The sequence below is a fragment of the Tamandua tetradactyla genome, chromosome 15 (genome assembly GCF_023851605.1).
Source record: "Tamandua tetradactyla isolate mTamTet1 chromosome 15, mTamTet1.pri, whole genome shotgun sequence".
NCBI lineage: Eukaryota > Metazoa > Chordata > Mammalia > Pilosa > Myrmecophagidae > Tamandua > Tamandua tetradactyla.
This window is the reverse complement of record NC_135341.1, coordinates 20,810,233-20,824,938: the sequence shown is the minus strand read 5'-3', so window position 1 is coordinate 20,824,938 and position 14,706 is coordinate 20,810,233. Positions and strand designations below refer to the sequence as shown.

The 14,706-nt window shown below is 38.8% G+C and overlaps 1 protein-coding gene across 3 annotated transcripts; it reads right to left on the bottom strand.

Moving 5' to 3' along the window:
* Window positions 1–84: 84 nt before the first annotated feature.
* THOC7 (THO complex subunit 7) lies at window positions 85–12,767 on the bottom strand. Of its 3 annotated transcripts, XM_077128795.1 has the most exons (9): window positions 12,605–12,765; window positions 9,691–9,826; window positions 5,341–5,458; window positions 4,423–4,550; window positions 4,014–4,100; window positions 2,219–2,276; window positions 1,256–1,322; window positions 1,102–1,171; window positions 85–388 (listed from the first exon to the last, which is right to left on the bottom strand). In XM_077128795.1, exons 4-9 carry the CDS (start codon window positions 4,529–4,531, stop codon window positions 321–323), a joined length of 459 nt encoding a protein of 152 aa, XP_076984910.1. In that variant the 5' UTR covers window positions 4,532–4,550; window positions 5,341–5,458; window positions 9,691–9,826; window positions 12,605–12,765; the 3' UTR covers window positions 85–320. The 3 variants fall into 3 exon arrangements, with proteins under 3 accessions (XP_076984910.1, XP_076984909.1, XP_076984911.1); XM_077128794.1 differs by lacking the exon at window positions 9,691–9,826 and having other exon boundaries at window positions 12,605–12,767; XM_077128796.1 differs by lacking the exons at window positions 9,691–9,826; window positions 12,605–12,765 and adding an exon at window positions 12,430–12,576.
* Window positions 12,768–14,706: the final 1,939 nt, after the last annotated feature.

The following is a 14,706-nucleotide window of genomic DNA, read 5'->3' as shown; positions in this document are numbered from 1 at the left end:
CCTCACAATCTTCAACTTATTTTCTAAGCAAATGAATGTTACCAGTTAAAAACTACTTAAAATATTAATGAGCGCAAATGTATCTTTTTGAAAATATTTTATTAAACATTTTTGGAGTACTTCAAAGTTTAGGAATAAAAAAGTATTTTAATAAAACCAAATCTATACTAAAGTCACATTCCTTTGTGTGAAGAAATATGAATGAAATGTACATTAATATTTTAAAGTATTTCACTGCAGAAATATCTTTAATTAGCTCAAGATACTATGGTTATGTAGCTATTTCAATGTTCTTAGAAATGGACAGCAATCATGCTGGTCTATGGCTTAGGATTTGTTTCCATGCTTGTCTCTTGAGCTTCTTCCACCTCTGAGAGCTTTTCATCATCTGAAATTGAGAAAGAAACATAAAACCTTAGTCAAATTTCTTTAAATTATATGTTTAATGAATATAAGAAAACATTTTTATCCTTTATTAGCCAATACATTTAAAGCAAAGATAGCAAAATGGCAGCCTTTAACTGTAGCTGGCTCACAGTGTCTGGTTTGTAAAGTGCAGTTTAGGTGACTGTTCATTCTATGGCAAAATTTAAAATTTGGGTGAGGTATTTCACACACACAAATAGAGATTTTAGGTCTTTACAGAAACAATCATAAGATCAGGTAACACAGACATTTCCATATGGTTACAGTCAAAACAATGAACAAGTGCCCAGTTTCCTACCACACCCATTATTCACAGTAAATACAAATGTTCTTAAGCACTGATTACTTCACTCAGCATTAACTTCCTGAGTCCTGAATCTTTACTTTATAGCAATGAGCTATAATAAACCAAGAGAATTGTCAAATCTATGACCCTTCAATTTTTTTCAACATAAACCGGTGTATGTGTATTTTAATCATAATATCACTACAAAGTAAGACTTTTCTGTATAAATTCAGAAAGTTGAACATGAGTACCTTCCAGTGTTGTCCAGCTATACTCTTGTTCAGAAACTGAAAGGATACTCTCTCTTCAGGATGTAAATTCCTAAAGGCATGCCCCTAGATCACTTAAAAAGCTTCATAAATATTCATTTTGAGACTATTTCTACTTACTCTCTAGTGTTTGCTGAAGTTCGTGGATGGTGCTAAGAAGAACATGAAACTGTTTCCGTCTCAATTCCAGCTAAGTTAAAAAGAACAAGATTAATGCAAATTGATCTATCCATCCATCTATTTATCACAAAGGCTAACAAAGATATGCAAATACCTTATCTTCAACGCTTTCTTTAATATGTGAAAGATGCTCCAGTTCTTTTCCCAGAGCCTCTAGTTCCCTGAAAAAATAAGAGCGTTCTATTTTACTAATTGGGAGAACAAAATTCACAATATCAAAGTTTTTAGTTACTAAATAGTATTATTTTTAAAATGAAGAAAGGATAGAGTTACACCACTCCGTTATGGTAAGATTTTAAAGTTGAGGATGATTCTTCTGAACTCCTAAATAGGCACTTATTTTCATTAAAATCATATATTTAGATAATTTTTTAAAGCACAGGAAACCACAGACACAAGAATAAATATTAAGAACGGATAACTTTTAACATTCTGTCATTACTCAGGTCTTTTTTTTTCAGTAATATAAGTAAAACACTGCAGATCCTTACCCTTGATCCTCTATCCCGGGCCTATTTTTCTCCTCTGTCCGCTATACAGGCAACCACTGTATCATTCCAATTCTTTTTTTAATGCATATACTTTGTATTTGTACCTCTGAATAACATACAGTATTAGTATATAGTATTTTGTGAGGGTTCAAACTTTTATAAATGGTTCTTTTGTATTCATTTTAAAAACAGGAATTTAAAATTCATTACAAGTCCTCTTTTTTTCCCTACTGATTATGTTCTTCAGATCTGTGTTTAAAAGTATGTATCTGTTCTCTTTCACTTCTATTTAGTATTCTACGCGATGAATACACCATATTCTATTCATCCATTTTCCTACGGCTGCATATCACATGTATTTATTTCAGACCTGTAGGCATTAAGGTAGAAAGAAGAAAATAACACATCTATCTAATCAGGCAGTATTAGAATATGTAAAGTTGAAGATCTGATCCCTCCTTTTGTAACGTTATTACGTGTTCCTATGATTATGGAAGGTACAGTCTAAGTATTTGAACATTTAAGTATACAGATCAGCTTCTTTCAAAGTAAAGCACTAAACTTACTTTAATGTTTCATGCCTGTCTGGATGATGCTGGATCACTTTTGCCAAAGCATCATATTCTGAAAGATAAAAAAGTATTTACCAATCTAAGGTTTTTGAACCTGGATTATCAAAACAAAATGAGTAGTTTCACAAACCTCTCCTAGTCATTTTCCTAGTAGATAAAGAAATTAAAACAACGAAGAATGGAAAGAGTATTCTGAATTTCATTCCATTGAACTATCACTATAATGATACATAATGAATGTCAAAAGCATTCCATGCAGGGCTTTAAGCTCCTATCTGTTTTGCCATTTAAATATTCCTGGGCAGAATATAAGAGGTCAGCATAAGCACGGGAGTGTACTGAAGTCATTACTAATCAAGGGAAAAGTATCCAAGAGGGTGGGCCACGGTGGCTCAGCAGCAAGAATGCTTGCCTGCCATGCCAAAGGACCCGGGTTTGATTCCCAGTGCCTGCCCATGTAAAAAAAAAAAAGTATCCAAGAACCTAGCAAAAAAGAGTAATGAGGTAAATATGTCCTATCCATTAGTTTCAGATCTTAAGACAAATGCAAATCACACTTTTCACTCATTCTAATGGTAAAGCTATCAGAAACTTAGATGTGATTTAAAGTTCAGGAACCTTGTTTCTGCTCCCTTCAGACTTTCATGATAAGTCATGTAACTTCTGTTAACCTTTCTGACTGAAATTATGAATGGTAGTATTCATTTAAGTCTTGATAACTAACAAAAACATAGTTTACAAAAGATTTTGAAATTATTTTAAAATTGACATTAATTATTAAATATCTTGGTATCTTCCTGTATATTTGTCACTGAAACTTGACGACATGCACTTTAGACTGAATTACAAAACCAACTTTTAAAAACCTTTAAAAGTCAAGTTCATTGTTTTAGAACTCAGCTATTGTTTCAATGAAAGTGTGATTTAAAAAAATTAGAACAATTTTTGGATTACAAAATAATACGTCTTCAGTATAAACAAAAAAAAATCCTAAGCCATAAAAATCTACAACTGCATAACAAGCATTACCATGTTTCAACTTCCTTGTAGTTTATCATATATTTATGGCATAGTTGTGATAATACATTATGTTTTTAAATCTTTTTTTTTAATTTGCATAAAATAGGGAACAGTGGCTTATGTCACTAAAAATTATTTTGGAATAGTTTTTCAGACTACATAAAGATACACATCCCCTAATTTAAAAACAAAAGAGATCAGAGCAAAACTAAACTCTAACCTTCCTTTCAGTAGATATTTATATAGCTTGTAAATGTTTGCTTGCTTTATACTTAAAAACTCCTTGGGTTTAAATTCTTTTCCTTTTTTTTTTGAAAGTAGCTCCACTAAAAAAAAATCCTAAATCCAGTATACTTTTTGAAGTTGTTGTGTTTTTTTTTTTTTGCATGGGCAGGCACTGGGAACCGATCCTGGGTCTCTGGCATGGCAAGCAAGAACTCTGTCTGCTGAGCCACCATGGCCTGCCCCCAGTATACTTTCATAAATTGCCTTTGCTGATTAATTATGCCATTATTTAGGAAAAGGGGTCTGAAGACAATAAAAAATAGTTAATAATTAGTTAGATAATCAATACATGCAATTCAGCAAAAAACAAACCAAACAAAAAAATGCCTGTTTTTAATATAGTTTACTTCTCCTTTATTTTTAAGTTTGGCTCCTAATTCATTTTTTATAATTCAGGTTGATTTTACCTCGCAATGTTAAAAACTGCATGAAAACACTAATCAGTAAAAAAGTATTTGCACACTAACTCCTTCAAAACCCTTACCTTGGCGATTTTTTCGTATTCGTTTTGCTTGAAGAATTTGCTTTTTGCACTCTGCAATTTTTTCATGTGCTCCAGCAATGCTACATTCTATAAAAAGGTTGTTTTTTTTAGGTAGTTATAACAACATATGTACTCTCCATACATTTTCAATTTTAAAATGTGTTTCTAAACTAAAGTTGCATTAGTAACAAAACAGATGCTGGCATTTAAAAAATAGTTGTAACCCACAGCATTGTATCACATGGAATACATTTCCCTAGCTAACATTTACTATATATTCTTTCTATTAATATTGAAATTTTACCAATAATCAAAAAAAAATTTTAGCAGATATTGTTTCCTTTAGACCAAAAGTATTAAAATTATTTATAGAAACAAATCCAAACATTAGTTACTTTAAGTTCTTTACCTATTTCTTTGTAAATTTTTTCATAATTTTCCATTTCTCTGAGATTCATATCATATACCAGCAAAGTTTTGCCCATTGAAAATTCACATTGTGACAGTGTGCTCAGCATACGTTGATACTGGCTGTATCTAATGAAGGAAAGAAACAGAACAAAGTATTTGTGTATTGTTAAGATTGAACTATTATACAGCAGAGAAATATTTGCTTATTAAATTATAGCAAATTCTGAGAGAACTGATTATTTATTTAAAATAATATAGAATATCTGTAACTGTGGTTTACTTGAATTTATAAAACGCTTTAGTCACAAATGCAAAGATAGGACTATTGCTCTTATCAATATCGGCTTAATTAAAAAAACTACCGGCTTGACTTTTGTTTTAAAAACTTTGAAAATATTTTAAGACAAGTTTTTTTTTTTTTTTTTACTATACATGGTTATTTATCTATGTGAAAAGCTAATTTAAATGAGGAGGGGTTTTTTAAGTTAAAAAATTAAGACTATATATAATTTTTTGGTAAATTTTTAACTTATAATAACATATATTTACACATATATGCATCTTATAGATACATTTAATATATATATATTTTTGCAGCAACTTTTTCTTAGCTTACTAACAAAAGAGAAAATTCAATTTAGGTACCTAATAGTTATTTAAGCAGTACAAATGGGGCTAAATGAATGAGCCTGAATTTAATCTTTGCCTCTTCTTCTGAACTTCTGAACATTTTCATAAACATAAGGCAGGCCTCTGAAGAGAAAGAAAATAGCCAGAAAAATCTCTTGACTAATCAATCAGTTGACTCCATTGATCATTTTAGGTGAGTGAAAATTTGAAATATTAATAAGGCTTTAATTTATTGGCCTAAAATCACATTAGAATGTTGGTACAGAAATAAAGTGAAATGAAATACCCCTCTTCCTGGGATCCAGAGTTGCACCATTTAATGAAACTCTTTACTAGTAGATTAATTCTCCGGTCATCTCCAGCACCATCTCCATCAATCAGGAGCCGCTTCCGTATGACTTCGTCTGGAGGGAAAAAGCACAATGTAAGTTAAAATGACCATCTGCCTCTTGGTCACTTTCAGGGACAAATAATCAATAGCACTACTCATTCATTATTGAAAAGAAAGTTATTGTTTATTTTGTGTTGGGTACTAATCTAGGGGCTGGGGTTATAGGAGTGAAGAAAATCCCTGCCCTCCAAGAGCTGGCATTCTACTGGGTTATTGAGTGGAAATAATTTTAGGTACCACTGAGGAAATAATCCAATAATTCTTGGGAAATCGTTTTTGGAAAACCTGTCTAGATACAAAGGATGTCCTGAGTGTTCATTTCTCAGTCAGTATGAGCCACTGGTAAAAGGAATAAGGAGATGGAAAGACTTAAAATATGTAGAGGCTGACTAGGAAAAGAGAACAAGGGTTGGGTCAGAGAAAAAAAGAATGGACTTATTAAAAAAAAATGTAATTCATTTTATCATCTTCATAACATTTTTCCCCCATGAAGAATTTGTTTTTCAGCAATGTCTTACTTTTGCTCCAAGGAAAAGAGAAAGAGAAGGAATAGATACAGTACAGATTATAATTATGAGTAACAAGTGGGACCCCAACCTGTTTGCCCAGCAACCCTGAGGCAGTGTTCTTCCCTGGCCAAAACAATTCTGGATCTTACCAAGAGTAAGGCAAACTGAAACCACAGTGAAATATCATTTTTTATCTATCAGACTGGCAATGACCGAAAGACCTGATGATAAAAGTGTTGGCAATAGTGTGGGAAGCTGCACTTATATACAATGATGGAATGTAAACTTGTAAAACTCTTTGTAGGGCAACTGTGCAATAACAAAAAAATTTTTATGCACAATATCTTTCTAGGAATCTATCCCATAAATATACGTGCACCTTGCAGAAGGGCAGATGTAAAGGGGTGTTTTTAGCAGTGTTATTTGTAGTAGAAAGACTGCAAACCAGTAGAGAGTGATTAAATAATAAAACATTCCTATCATGTAATATGCAGCCAAAATAGTATGGATGTATACACTAATGCCAAAAACTTAGATCTGTTAAGTAAAGACAAAACAGGTGCAGAGAAGCACAGACAGTATGTTGCCATTTGTATAGGTAAGAGGGGGATTGCATGTTTATTTGTATATTCAGAGAATATCTTTGGAACAATATACAGGAAACTGGAAGTAGTGGTTGCTTCTGGTGAGAGGGACTGTAGACAGAGGTGGAGATTTAGTCTTTCTATATGCCATTTGTAGAAGATTTTGCATTTTTGTAAAAGTGTGTGATTGCATTTTTAAAACAAAACATTTTAAAATGTGAATAATTCCTGGAGAGCCTGCATGATGAATCAACAGCAAAATCTTTAAACAATAGTTCCTGTGTGTAGGCAGAAGTATTTTAGAGTGCAGGTGCAGCAGAGATAAACTTTGGAAGGCAGATGGCTCCAGTTTTAAAACACATTGTGACAACATCAGATAAACATCTTTAGAATTGGGTTTGGTTCTGAGAGTCTGGCTTTGATAGACTGCTAGCTCCAGATTCATCAGGTGTTTCAATTTTACCTTTTAAAATACAAACTAGTGCTTGCAGTTTTTAACCACTAACAATATTACCTGAGGAAACTGAGACAAATAGTCCCAAGACATTAAAATACAGAAAGTGGACAGATATTTTTTACAGTGAATATGTTCTAACTTTACAAAAATAAAAAGTAATCAATCAGTGGGTGAGGCAATCTGATGGCACTAGTGCTGTTCAGCAATTCCTTTACTTGTCTTTTTCCTGAGTTTCTCAAGCCCCTAAGAAACCCTACTTTTTCCTCCTCAGCAGATGCCGGGGCCTCTTGCTTTATTATGAGGACCAGGGATGTTGACTGTAAATGCATTCGGGGATAAGCAGGAATATCTGAGAGAAATGACTCAGATAGGAATGACTGAGGGGGAGACTGTTAACAAATCTGACTTTTCAAGAAATTTTTTTTTATAATTTTAAACTTTTAATTTTGAAGTGCTTTCAAATTTACAGGTTACACAAATAATAGAAACTGCATATAGAGAACGCCAACATATCCCTAGCCCCCAAAATTCTAGATCCACCAGTTTTAATATTTCCCATACCATTCTATCTATTCATCAGTCTATTGTTCTATTTATTGATCCATTTTCTGAATACTTAAAAGTAGGCTGTATACATCATGCTCCTCAACACTTTATTGCCATGTATATTCCCTAAGTACATGGATATTCACTTACTTATTCATCTTAAGTGTAGTTCTCAAGTTTAAGAAATTTAACATTGACATAAAGCTTAAAGCCCATATTCCAGTATTTTCATTTGCCCCAATGATGTCCTTCTAGCCTTCTCTCTTCCCTTGTTAGATTCCAATCCTGGATCATATGTTGCCTTTAATATCATTGTTCCTTTAGTGACCACCTTTTAAAAAAATAAAGTGGGAGCATATATACAACTTGAACTTTCTCAAATCAACCCCCAAGAAAAAATTGTTCTGGCTTCAATCTTTTTAAAAAGTATGTCTGTTACATAACAGAGAAATCAGATGTCATCAGAAGCAGATGTGAAGGTTTCACACTGAATTCAAGACAAGGAAATCATCATCTATGAGGATTTCTATGGACAAATAACTAAAAGAAATCAGGAAAATGACAGATGAACACAAGGAGAATATCAATAGAGAGGCGGAAATTATGAAAAGAAAATAAACAGAGCAGAAGACCATAGTAACAAAAAATTAAAATTCTCTAGAGGGTTTCAACAGCAGAATGAGGCTGGCAGTAGAAACAATGAACTTGAAGATAAAAAAATTTAGATCATCCAGTTTGAGAAGCAGAAGGAAGAAAGAGACAAGTAAAGTGAACAAGCCTGAGGAACTCATGAGACATCATCAAATTGTTATCAATACAGGCACTGTGGAAATCCAGAAGGAGAAGAAAGAGAAAGGGCCACAAAGAATATTCAAAGAAATAATGGCTGAAAACTTCCCAAATTTAATGAAAGAAATGAATATACATATTCAAGACACTCAATGAACTCTAAACAGAATAAACCCAAATAGACCAATGCCATGGTATACTGCAATCTAACAGGTGAATGCCAAAGATAAAAGGAATTCTGAAAGCCACAAGAGAGAAGCAACACACTCACATACAAATGAGCCTCAATAAAATTAAGTGCCAATTTCTCATCAGAAACCATGGAGGCAAGCTGGCCATGGGATGACAGCTACAGTGCTAAAAGCAAAAAATCTCCAACTAAGAATTCTGTACCTGGCAAACTGCCTTTCAAAAATGAGGGAGGGATTAAGACATTTCCAAATAAAGAAAAGCTGAGGGAGTTCATCACCACTAGATCAGCCCCATAAGAAATGCTAAAGAGTTCTGCAGGTTGAAAGGAAAGGACAATAGACACTAGATTGAAGCTACATTAAGAAATAAAGATCTCTGGTAAGGATAAGGATGGGGTAAATATAAATGCAAGTAGAATTGTATTTGTGGTTTGTAACTCCACTTTTCACTTCTTACAGGATCTAAAAGGCAATGCATAAAATGTAAGGCAAAATCAAGGGTTTTGGACTCAATAAACAGGTAATTTGTGGTAAGACCTACATAAAGGTGAGGAGACAGAGAGTATAGGAACACAGTTTTTACTATTAACATTAAGTTGTATCAAAGAGATTGTTACAGATTTTGGTTGTTAAACTTAAGTCCCATGGCAACTACAAAGACAATATCTGAGAATATGCAAGGTCATGGAGACAGAAAGTAGAGTACAGGTTGCGGAGCATGGGTGGTGGTGGTTAGTAGGGGTAATGAGGAGGAAATGCAAAATGGGTATAGGGTTTGTGTTTGCCAAGTGGGAAAAATTTAGTAATGGCAGGTAGTGAGGGTTCTGCAACATAATATGACTAATCCCACTGAGTGATATGCTTGGGAGTGGTTGAGATGGAAAAGAAAGGTAAGAATCATTTGCAGCTTTCTTTTTTTTTTTTTTTTTTTAAAGAGAGAGGGAGGAAGGGAAGGAAAGACAGAGAAGGAAGGAAGGAAGGAAGGGAGGAAGAAAGGGAAACATCTTTAAACATTTTCTTGTTTTTATTATATTTTGTTTGTTTGTTTGTTTTTTACATGGGCTGGGGCCGGGAATCGAACCGGGGTCCTCCGGCATGGCAGGCAAGCACTCTTGCCCGCTGAGCCACCGCGGCCCGCCCTGCAGCTTTCTTAATGTCCCAGAATTTACCTCATGTGTTTTGAAGATTACTTCCACTTATGACTTCCTCTTGTTTTTCCTAGTCTCAATGTTCCTTTTGCTGCTTCCTCATCCATTTATGTTGCTTTTATGTTTCCTCATTATGGTGCTCTACTTTAAATATTTTCTGGAATAAGGCATGTCAGTAAATTAAGGATGGAAGTTCATAATAGTAATATTCATAAAGTAATGTAGTTAGTAGGTAAGAAACCAACGGGTTCTGGAAAAGAGAAGAGGGGATATCTGAGGTGGGTCTTGAAGAATAAATGGAATTTCACCAGGCAGAAAAGGCAGGGGAGGGCAATCTGTGCAGACAAGGAGACGGAGAAGGCACAGTTCTCATCAAAGGAAAGTGGAAGGAGAGATAAATAAACCAATTCTTATATTTAATAACATTAATTGAACATTACTATTATTGTTCAATAATAGTAATGTTCAATAAAACTCCATGGAAAGCCGTTTACAGTTTTTACTGCATTTAATCCTCAAACAACTTTAAGAGACAGATTTTTTTTTATCCCCATTCACAGAAAATGAAACTAAGGCTCAGAGGTTAATTAACGTGCCCACAGCCAGACTACCTGGAAGTGGCAGAGTGGGGGATTCCTGTTGCCTCCAAGAAGGTGGGGGGTACTTGACAGCTTCAGCATGTTTACTAGAATTCATCTTCCCTCCCCTTCTGTCTGACGAAACCTATCTCTCCTTTGCAGTTCTCTACCTCAAGAGAGAAGTAACACTAACAAGCACACAATTACTCAAGCTAGAAACTGGGGTCATCCTTGACTCCTCCCCTCACACCCACCCGATCACTTAAGTCCTGACTTCTACCTCATAAATATCTGTCCCACCTGTAAATTCTTTGCATTTCCTTGATGACTATCTTGGCCTGTGTCCCCATGACCTCTTGCCAGTAGCTACAAGACAGGATACATAACAGTGAAGTGCAAGAACTCAGGAGCTGGACTATGTAGTTTTGAATCCTGGCTCTATAACTTACTACCAGTGACCTTGGGCAAGTTATAGCCTCTTTGTGTCCCAGTTTCATTTGTAAAGTGGGAAAAATAATTAGAACACTGCTTGGCACATGGAATGAATACTATATAAATGTTAGAGAGGACAGAGTTAATTTAGCTCCTCACTTTCCCTTGCCTTCACCATTCTTCATAGTGGAGTGTTGTTTTACAAAATGCAAATCTGATCACACTACTCCAGTGTAAAAACTTTTACGGCTTCTAAATTCTGGCCATTACAAGTAATTGTGGTGTTCTTCCAACACTTTGGGGGCTTGTGCACAAGTGGTTCCCCACCTGGAACACTTTCCCCCAACTACATGTATTTATCCTTTAACAGTGGGATGAAGAATAACTTTTTGAGAGGGACTTTCTGATGTTCCAGAATGGATAAGCAATTTTTGTTACATGCTTCTATACTTCCGAATTTTGTACTTCTCCTGTAGTAACATTTACCACCTTTAAAAATTATTCCATGTGTCTGGGTGCATGGGTAGTTCAGTGGTTAGAATGCTCACATCTCATGTGGGAGACCCAGGTTTGATCCCTGGACCATGCAGCTCCCCCCATTCCCCCCCAAAAAATCATTCCACATGTCTTTCCCACTTGAATGTAACCTCTAAGAGGGGGAAAAGGTCTTGCCTCTTGGTTCTGGCTGTAATCTTAAAGCCTAGCCCAAGCAGGATAAATATCTACTGAATAAATGAAAGTGAAAAGAAGCAAAGTTGAAACTCCCTCATGAAGTTCCTGAACCTTTCATAGCCCCCCCCACTTCCACCACTCTCTACAATGTCTACAAATTTGGGTTCATCATTCTTCTTTCTATTGCTAGCCCCTTAAACTGTACCCAACTTTTCAGAAGGGGCCTTTCTAAGTCCCCTTAAAAAGGCCCCCTGATTTCCCATCCCACATGTCAAAGGACTACCATAACCAGATACCTTCCAGAGTGCTCCACCCAGTTGCCCACCATACCTGTTTCAACTCTTTCCCAAGGTGCTACCTTATTTCTGCTCTCCCTGTGTAGATGGCCCCCGGATCCGTCTTAAATTGATCCACTTTCCTAAATTGCCCTCACAACTGTCCACGAACCCAGCCTCTGCCTCCCCCACCACATCCATTCAGCTGGCAAACCTCCCCTCTCCAAGACACACATACATCCTTTACTATCCTGATCTACCGTAGGTGCCCTCATCTGTATATCTGCTGTTTGCCTCTCATAGCTCCCAAGTATTCCCTGATTGCCCTCCAGATATTCCATTCACATATCCCTTTTAGCTGATGTTCCCATCTCCCCCTCTCCACCCCAAATTCACATGCAGTTCCCAGATCTCATTGCGATCCATTGTCTGGGGGCCGTTCCGATCTGCCCAGAAAACTCCTTCCTCCACGTGTCACCCTCTGTATCCAGACGTCCCTAATACCCATGACCTGGAACCCACCCCTCTTTCCCAGGTTGCCCAGAAGCCCCCGCCCTATCCCTGGAGCTCCCACATCCTCCCATTCCCCCCACAGGCCTTCCGGGACCCGTGGTATCAAGCCTTTCACCAACTCCCTCCACCCTCCACTTCGGCGCTCCGTGAACCTACCTTACCCCGTCAATGCTCCCTTACCACATCCTTCTTCAACCCGGACCCCACCCGGTACCACCAGCCCACACACAGCTCCCAGCCTCCTCGGCCCCCATGTGTACTCTTATCCCCCGACGACCTTCCCAGCACACCCTCTTCACGCCCGGCGCCGCCTCCGGGGAGATCAGGCCGAGAGGCTCCGGGGAGAGGCCTGGAGGCCAGGGTCTCCGAGGGGTCCGACCCGGGAGGCCGAAGAACTCCCGGAAGCGGCCACGGAGACCGAAGGACTCCGGGGAGTGGGCCCAGGTGGTGGCGAACCGGCCTCACCGTCAGTCACGGCTCCCATGGCGTGCGCGGCGGCGGCGGCGGCGGCGGCGGCGGCGGCGCAAGCTGAGGCGGCGGTTGGCGGCGGCGGAGGTCAAACTCCCACAATGCAGCCGGGTAAACAGCCATGGAGGAGGAGGCGGCGGCGCCTGCGGCCGCCAGCTCCGACGCCTGAGCCGCGCCGCCGCCGCCGCGGGACCCGCGCTCCCCGCGCTCCCGGTACCCCCCGGGAGCTGCCGCGGCCGGCGCGTGTGCGGGCTAGGCCAGGCGGGCGGCGGCGGCCCCGGCTGGAGTCCCAGCCCCCGCCGCCCCCCTCTCTGCCCCCTCCCGGCCCACGCCCAGAGGCCGCTCCGGAGGCCGCAGCCAGCCGCCAGGTGAGCCAGTCCGGGCGCCGCCCGGGCTGCGGGGGCGCGCCGGGACTACTGGGGTCGGGGTGCGGCCCCTCTAGCATTCTGGGAGAAGTGGACCCTGCTTCCCCCACCCCGTCCAGGCTGTTGCGGGGGGTGCGCTCGCTTCCTGGGGTGAGGTGGGGAGGGCGGCGGGACGGGGAGCGCTGGAGCTGGGCGAGGCACCGAGGGGGGCGCGGCGCGAGGGTCTCGCCGAAGTTGGCGCCCACGCACGCCCGGGCGGGTCTCAAGCGTAGGGATTGCACCGGGCGCGGCTGGAGATCACGAAAGGCCCAGGGTTCCAGGTAGGGCGGTCGGGTCCCTGCTGCAACCCCTTTCCTCCCTGGGCTCGGGCCGGTGCTGGGAAAAAGGACGGAGAAACTTGTCCTCCGGAGGAGTTCTGCCGACTGACTAGGATCGTTGCGTGGTTGCCATCCCGCACCCGCACGCAGTTCCGCAACAGAGCCAGAATCTCGTCGGTGATCTGGATAGGGTGCATGTATTTATTTATTTATATTTTCTTTAATTTTCAAAAAATTGTCTCGCTGGCTGTCCTCGTCTTAAGGGGGAAGTTTTAAGTGTAGGGGTAGGGGGAGTGTCAATGAGAAATATTGCCTTGTGTGTAGAGTTAGACATTTCCGGAGTACACGGCAAATTATACTGACATCTCTTCCCAGAGTCACTTTGATTCAACTTGAATGAGTTTGCGGTAAATTCCAACATTTACTTGGTGAGAGAGGCCGGTCAGGGAACAGGCACCGATAAAGCGGATTCTTGACCTCCAGTGGAATAGAGAACAGTTAACCACAAGAAGCATGTCTGAGTTTTGAACCCAGGTTTGACATGTTAAATAAGCCATATCATTATTTTCCAATATTCTTACCTCCCAAGCTCCCTGTCTCTTTATCTGAGGATGAAGCAGTTGGCGCAGGATAAATTTTGCTGTTTCCTTTCCTTACTAAAGTTGGATTCATACTCTTCATTTCCCCTCAGTTTTTTCGAAAAGGAAGAATCGTTAAATGCAAATGTATGGCAGTGAAGTGCCTTTTACCTCTAGGTAGAAATCAGTATATGTAACATTTTTTTCATGTATTTCAGGCCAGAAACTTCAGTAATGCCATTTATAATGCTCTCAAGAGTTAGGGCCTTCAACTTTTGGCACAAAGGCAAGAATTACATTGAGTGAAGATTCTGAGGTTTTAACTTGACCGTTAGGATGTGAAACCTCTGGCTTTAAATAATAATTGGCGTAAGTCTGTTCAGTTCTTTGATTTTAGGAGAGAGGACATGCTAACCCACAGAATAGCTTGTTTGAAATCTTAAGTACTACAGACTGTAAATTGGAAGTGTCAGTTGACTATCTGTCTGTCCTGAGTGGCATTTTAATGATGGTTATTGTTGAAAAGGTAATTGTCAAATGGTGTTATAATGTGTTAAATTTTAAGTGACTTGTTACTTGATCTGATCATAATACTGATTTTGAAACATTATCTAGAGATTTAAAATAATCTTTAATGTTTTTATAGGAACATATCACTTGTTTCCTGTAACTGTTAATATTTCGTGAACCAGTCATTTGTAGATGGAGTCCTGGTCAAACATTTATAAGTTCATTTTGTGGCTTATAATTTTGTTGAATAGTGTTAGTAATTTTCTAAAGTAACGAGATTAATTGGAGAGACTGAAGTTTGAGGTATTTCTGAAAATAAATATTCTTGA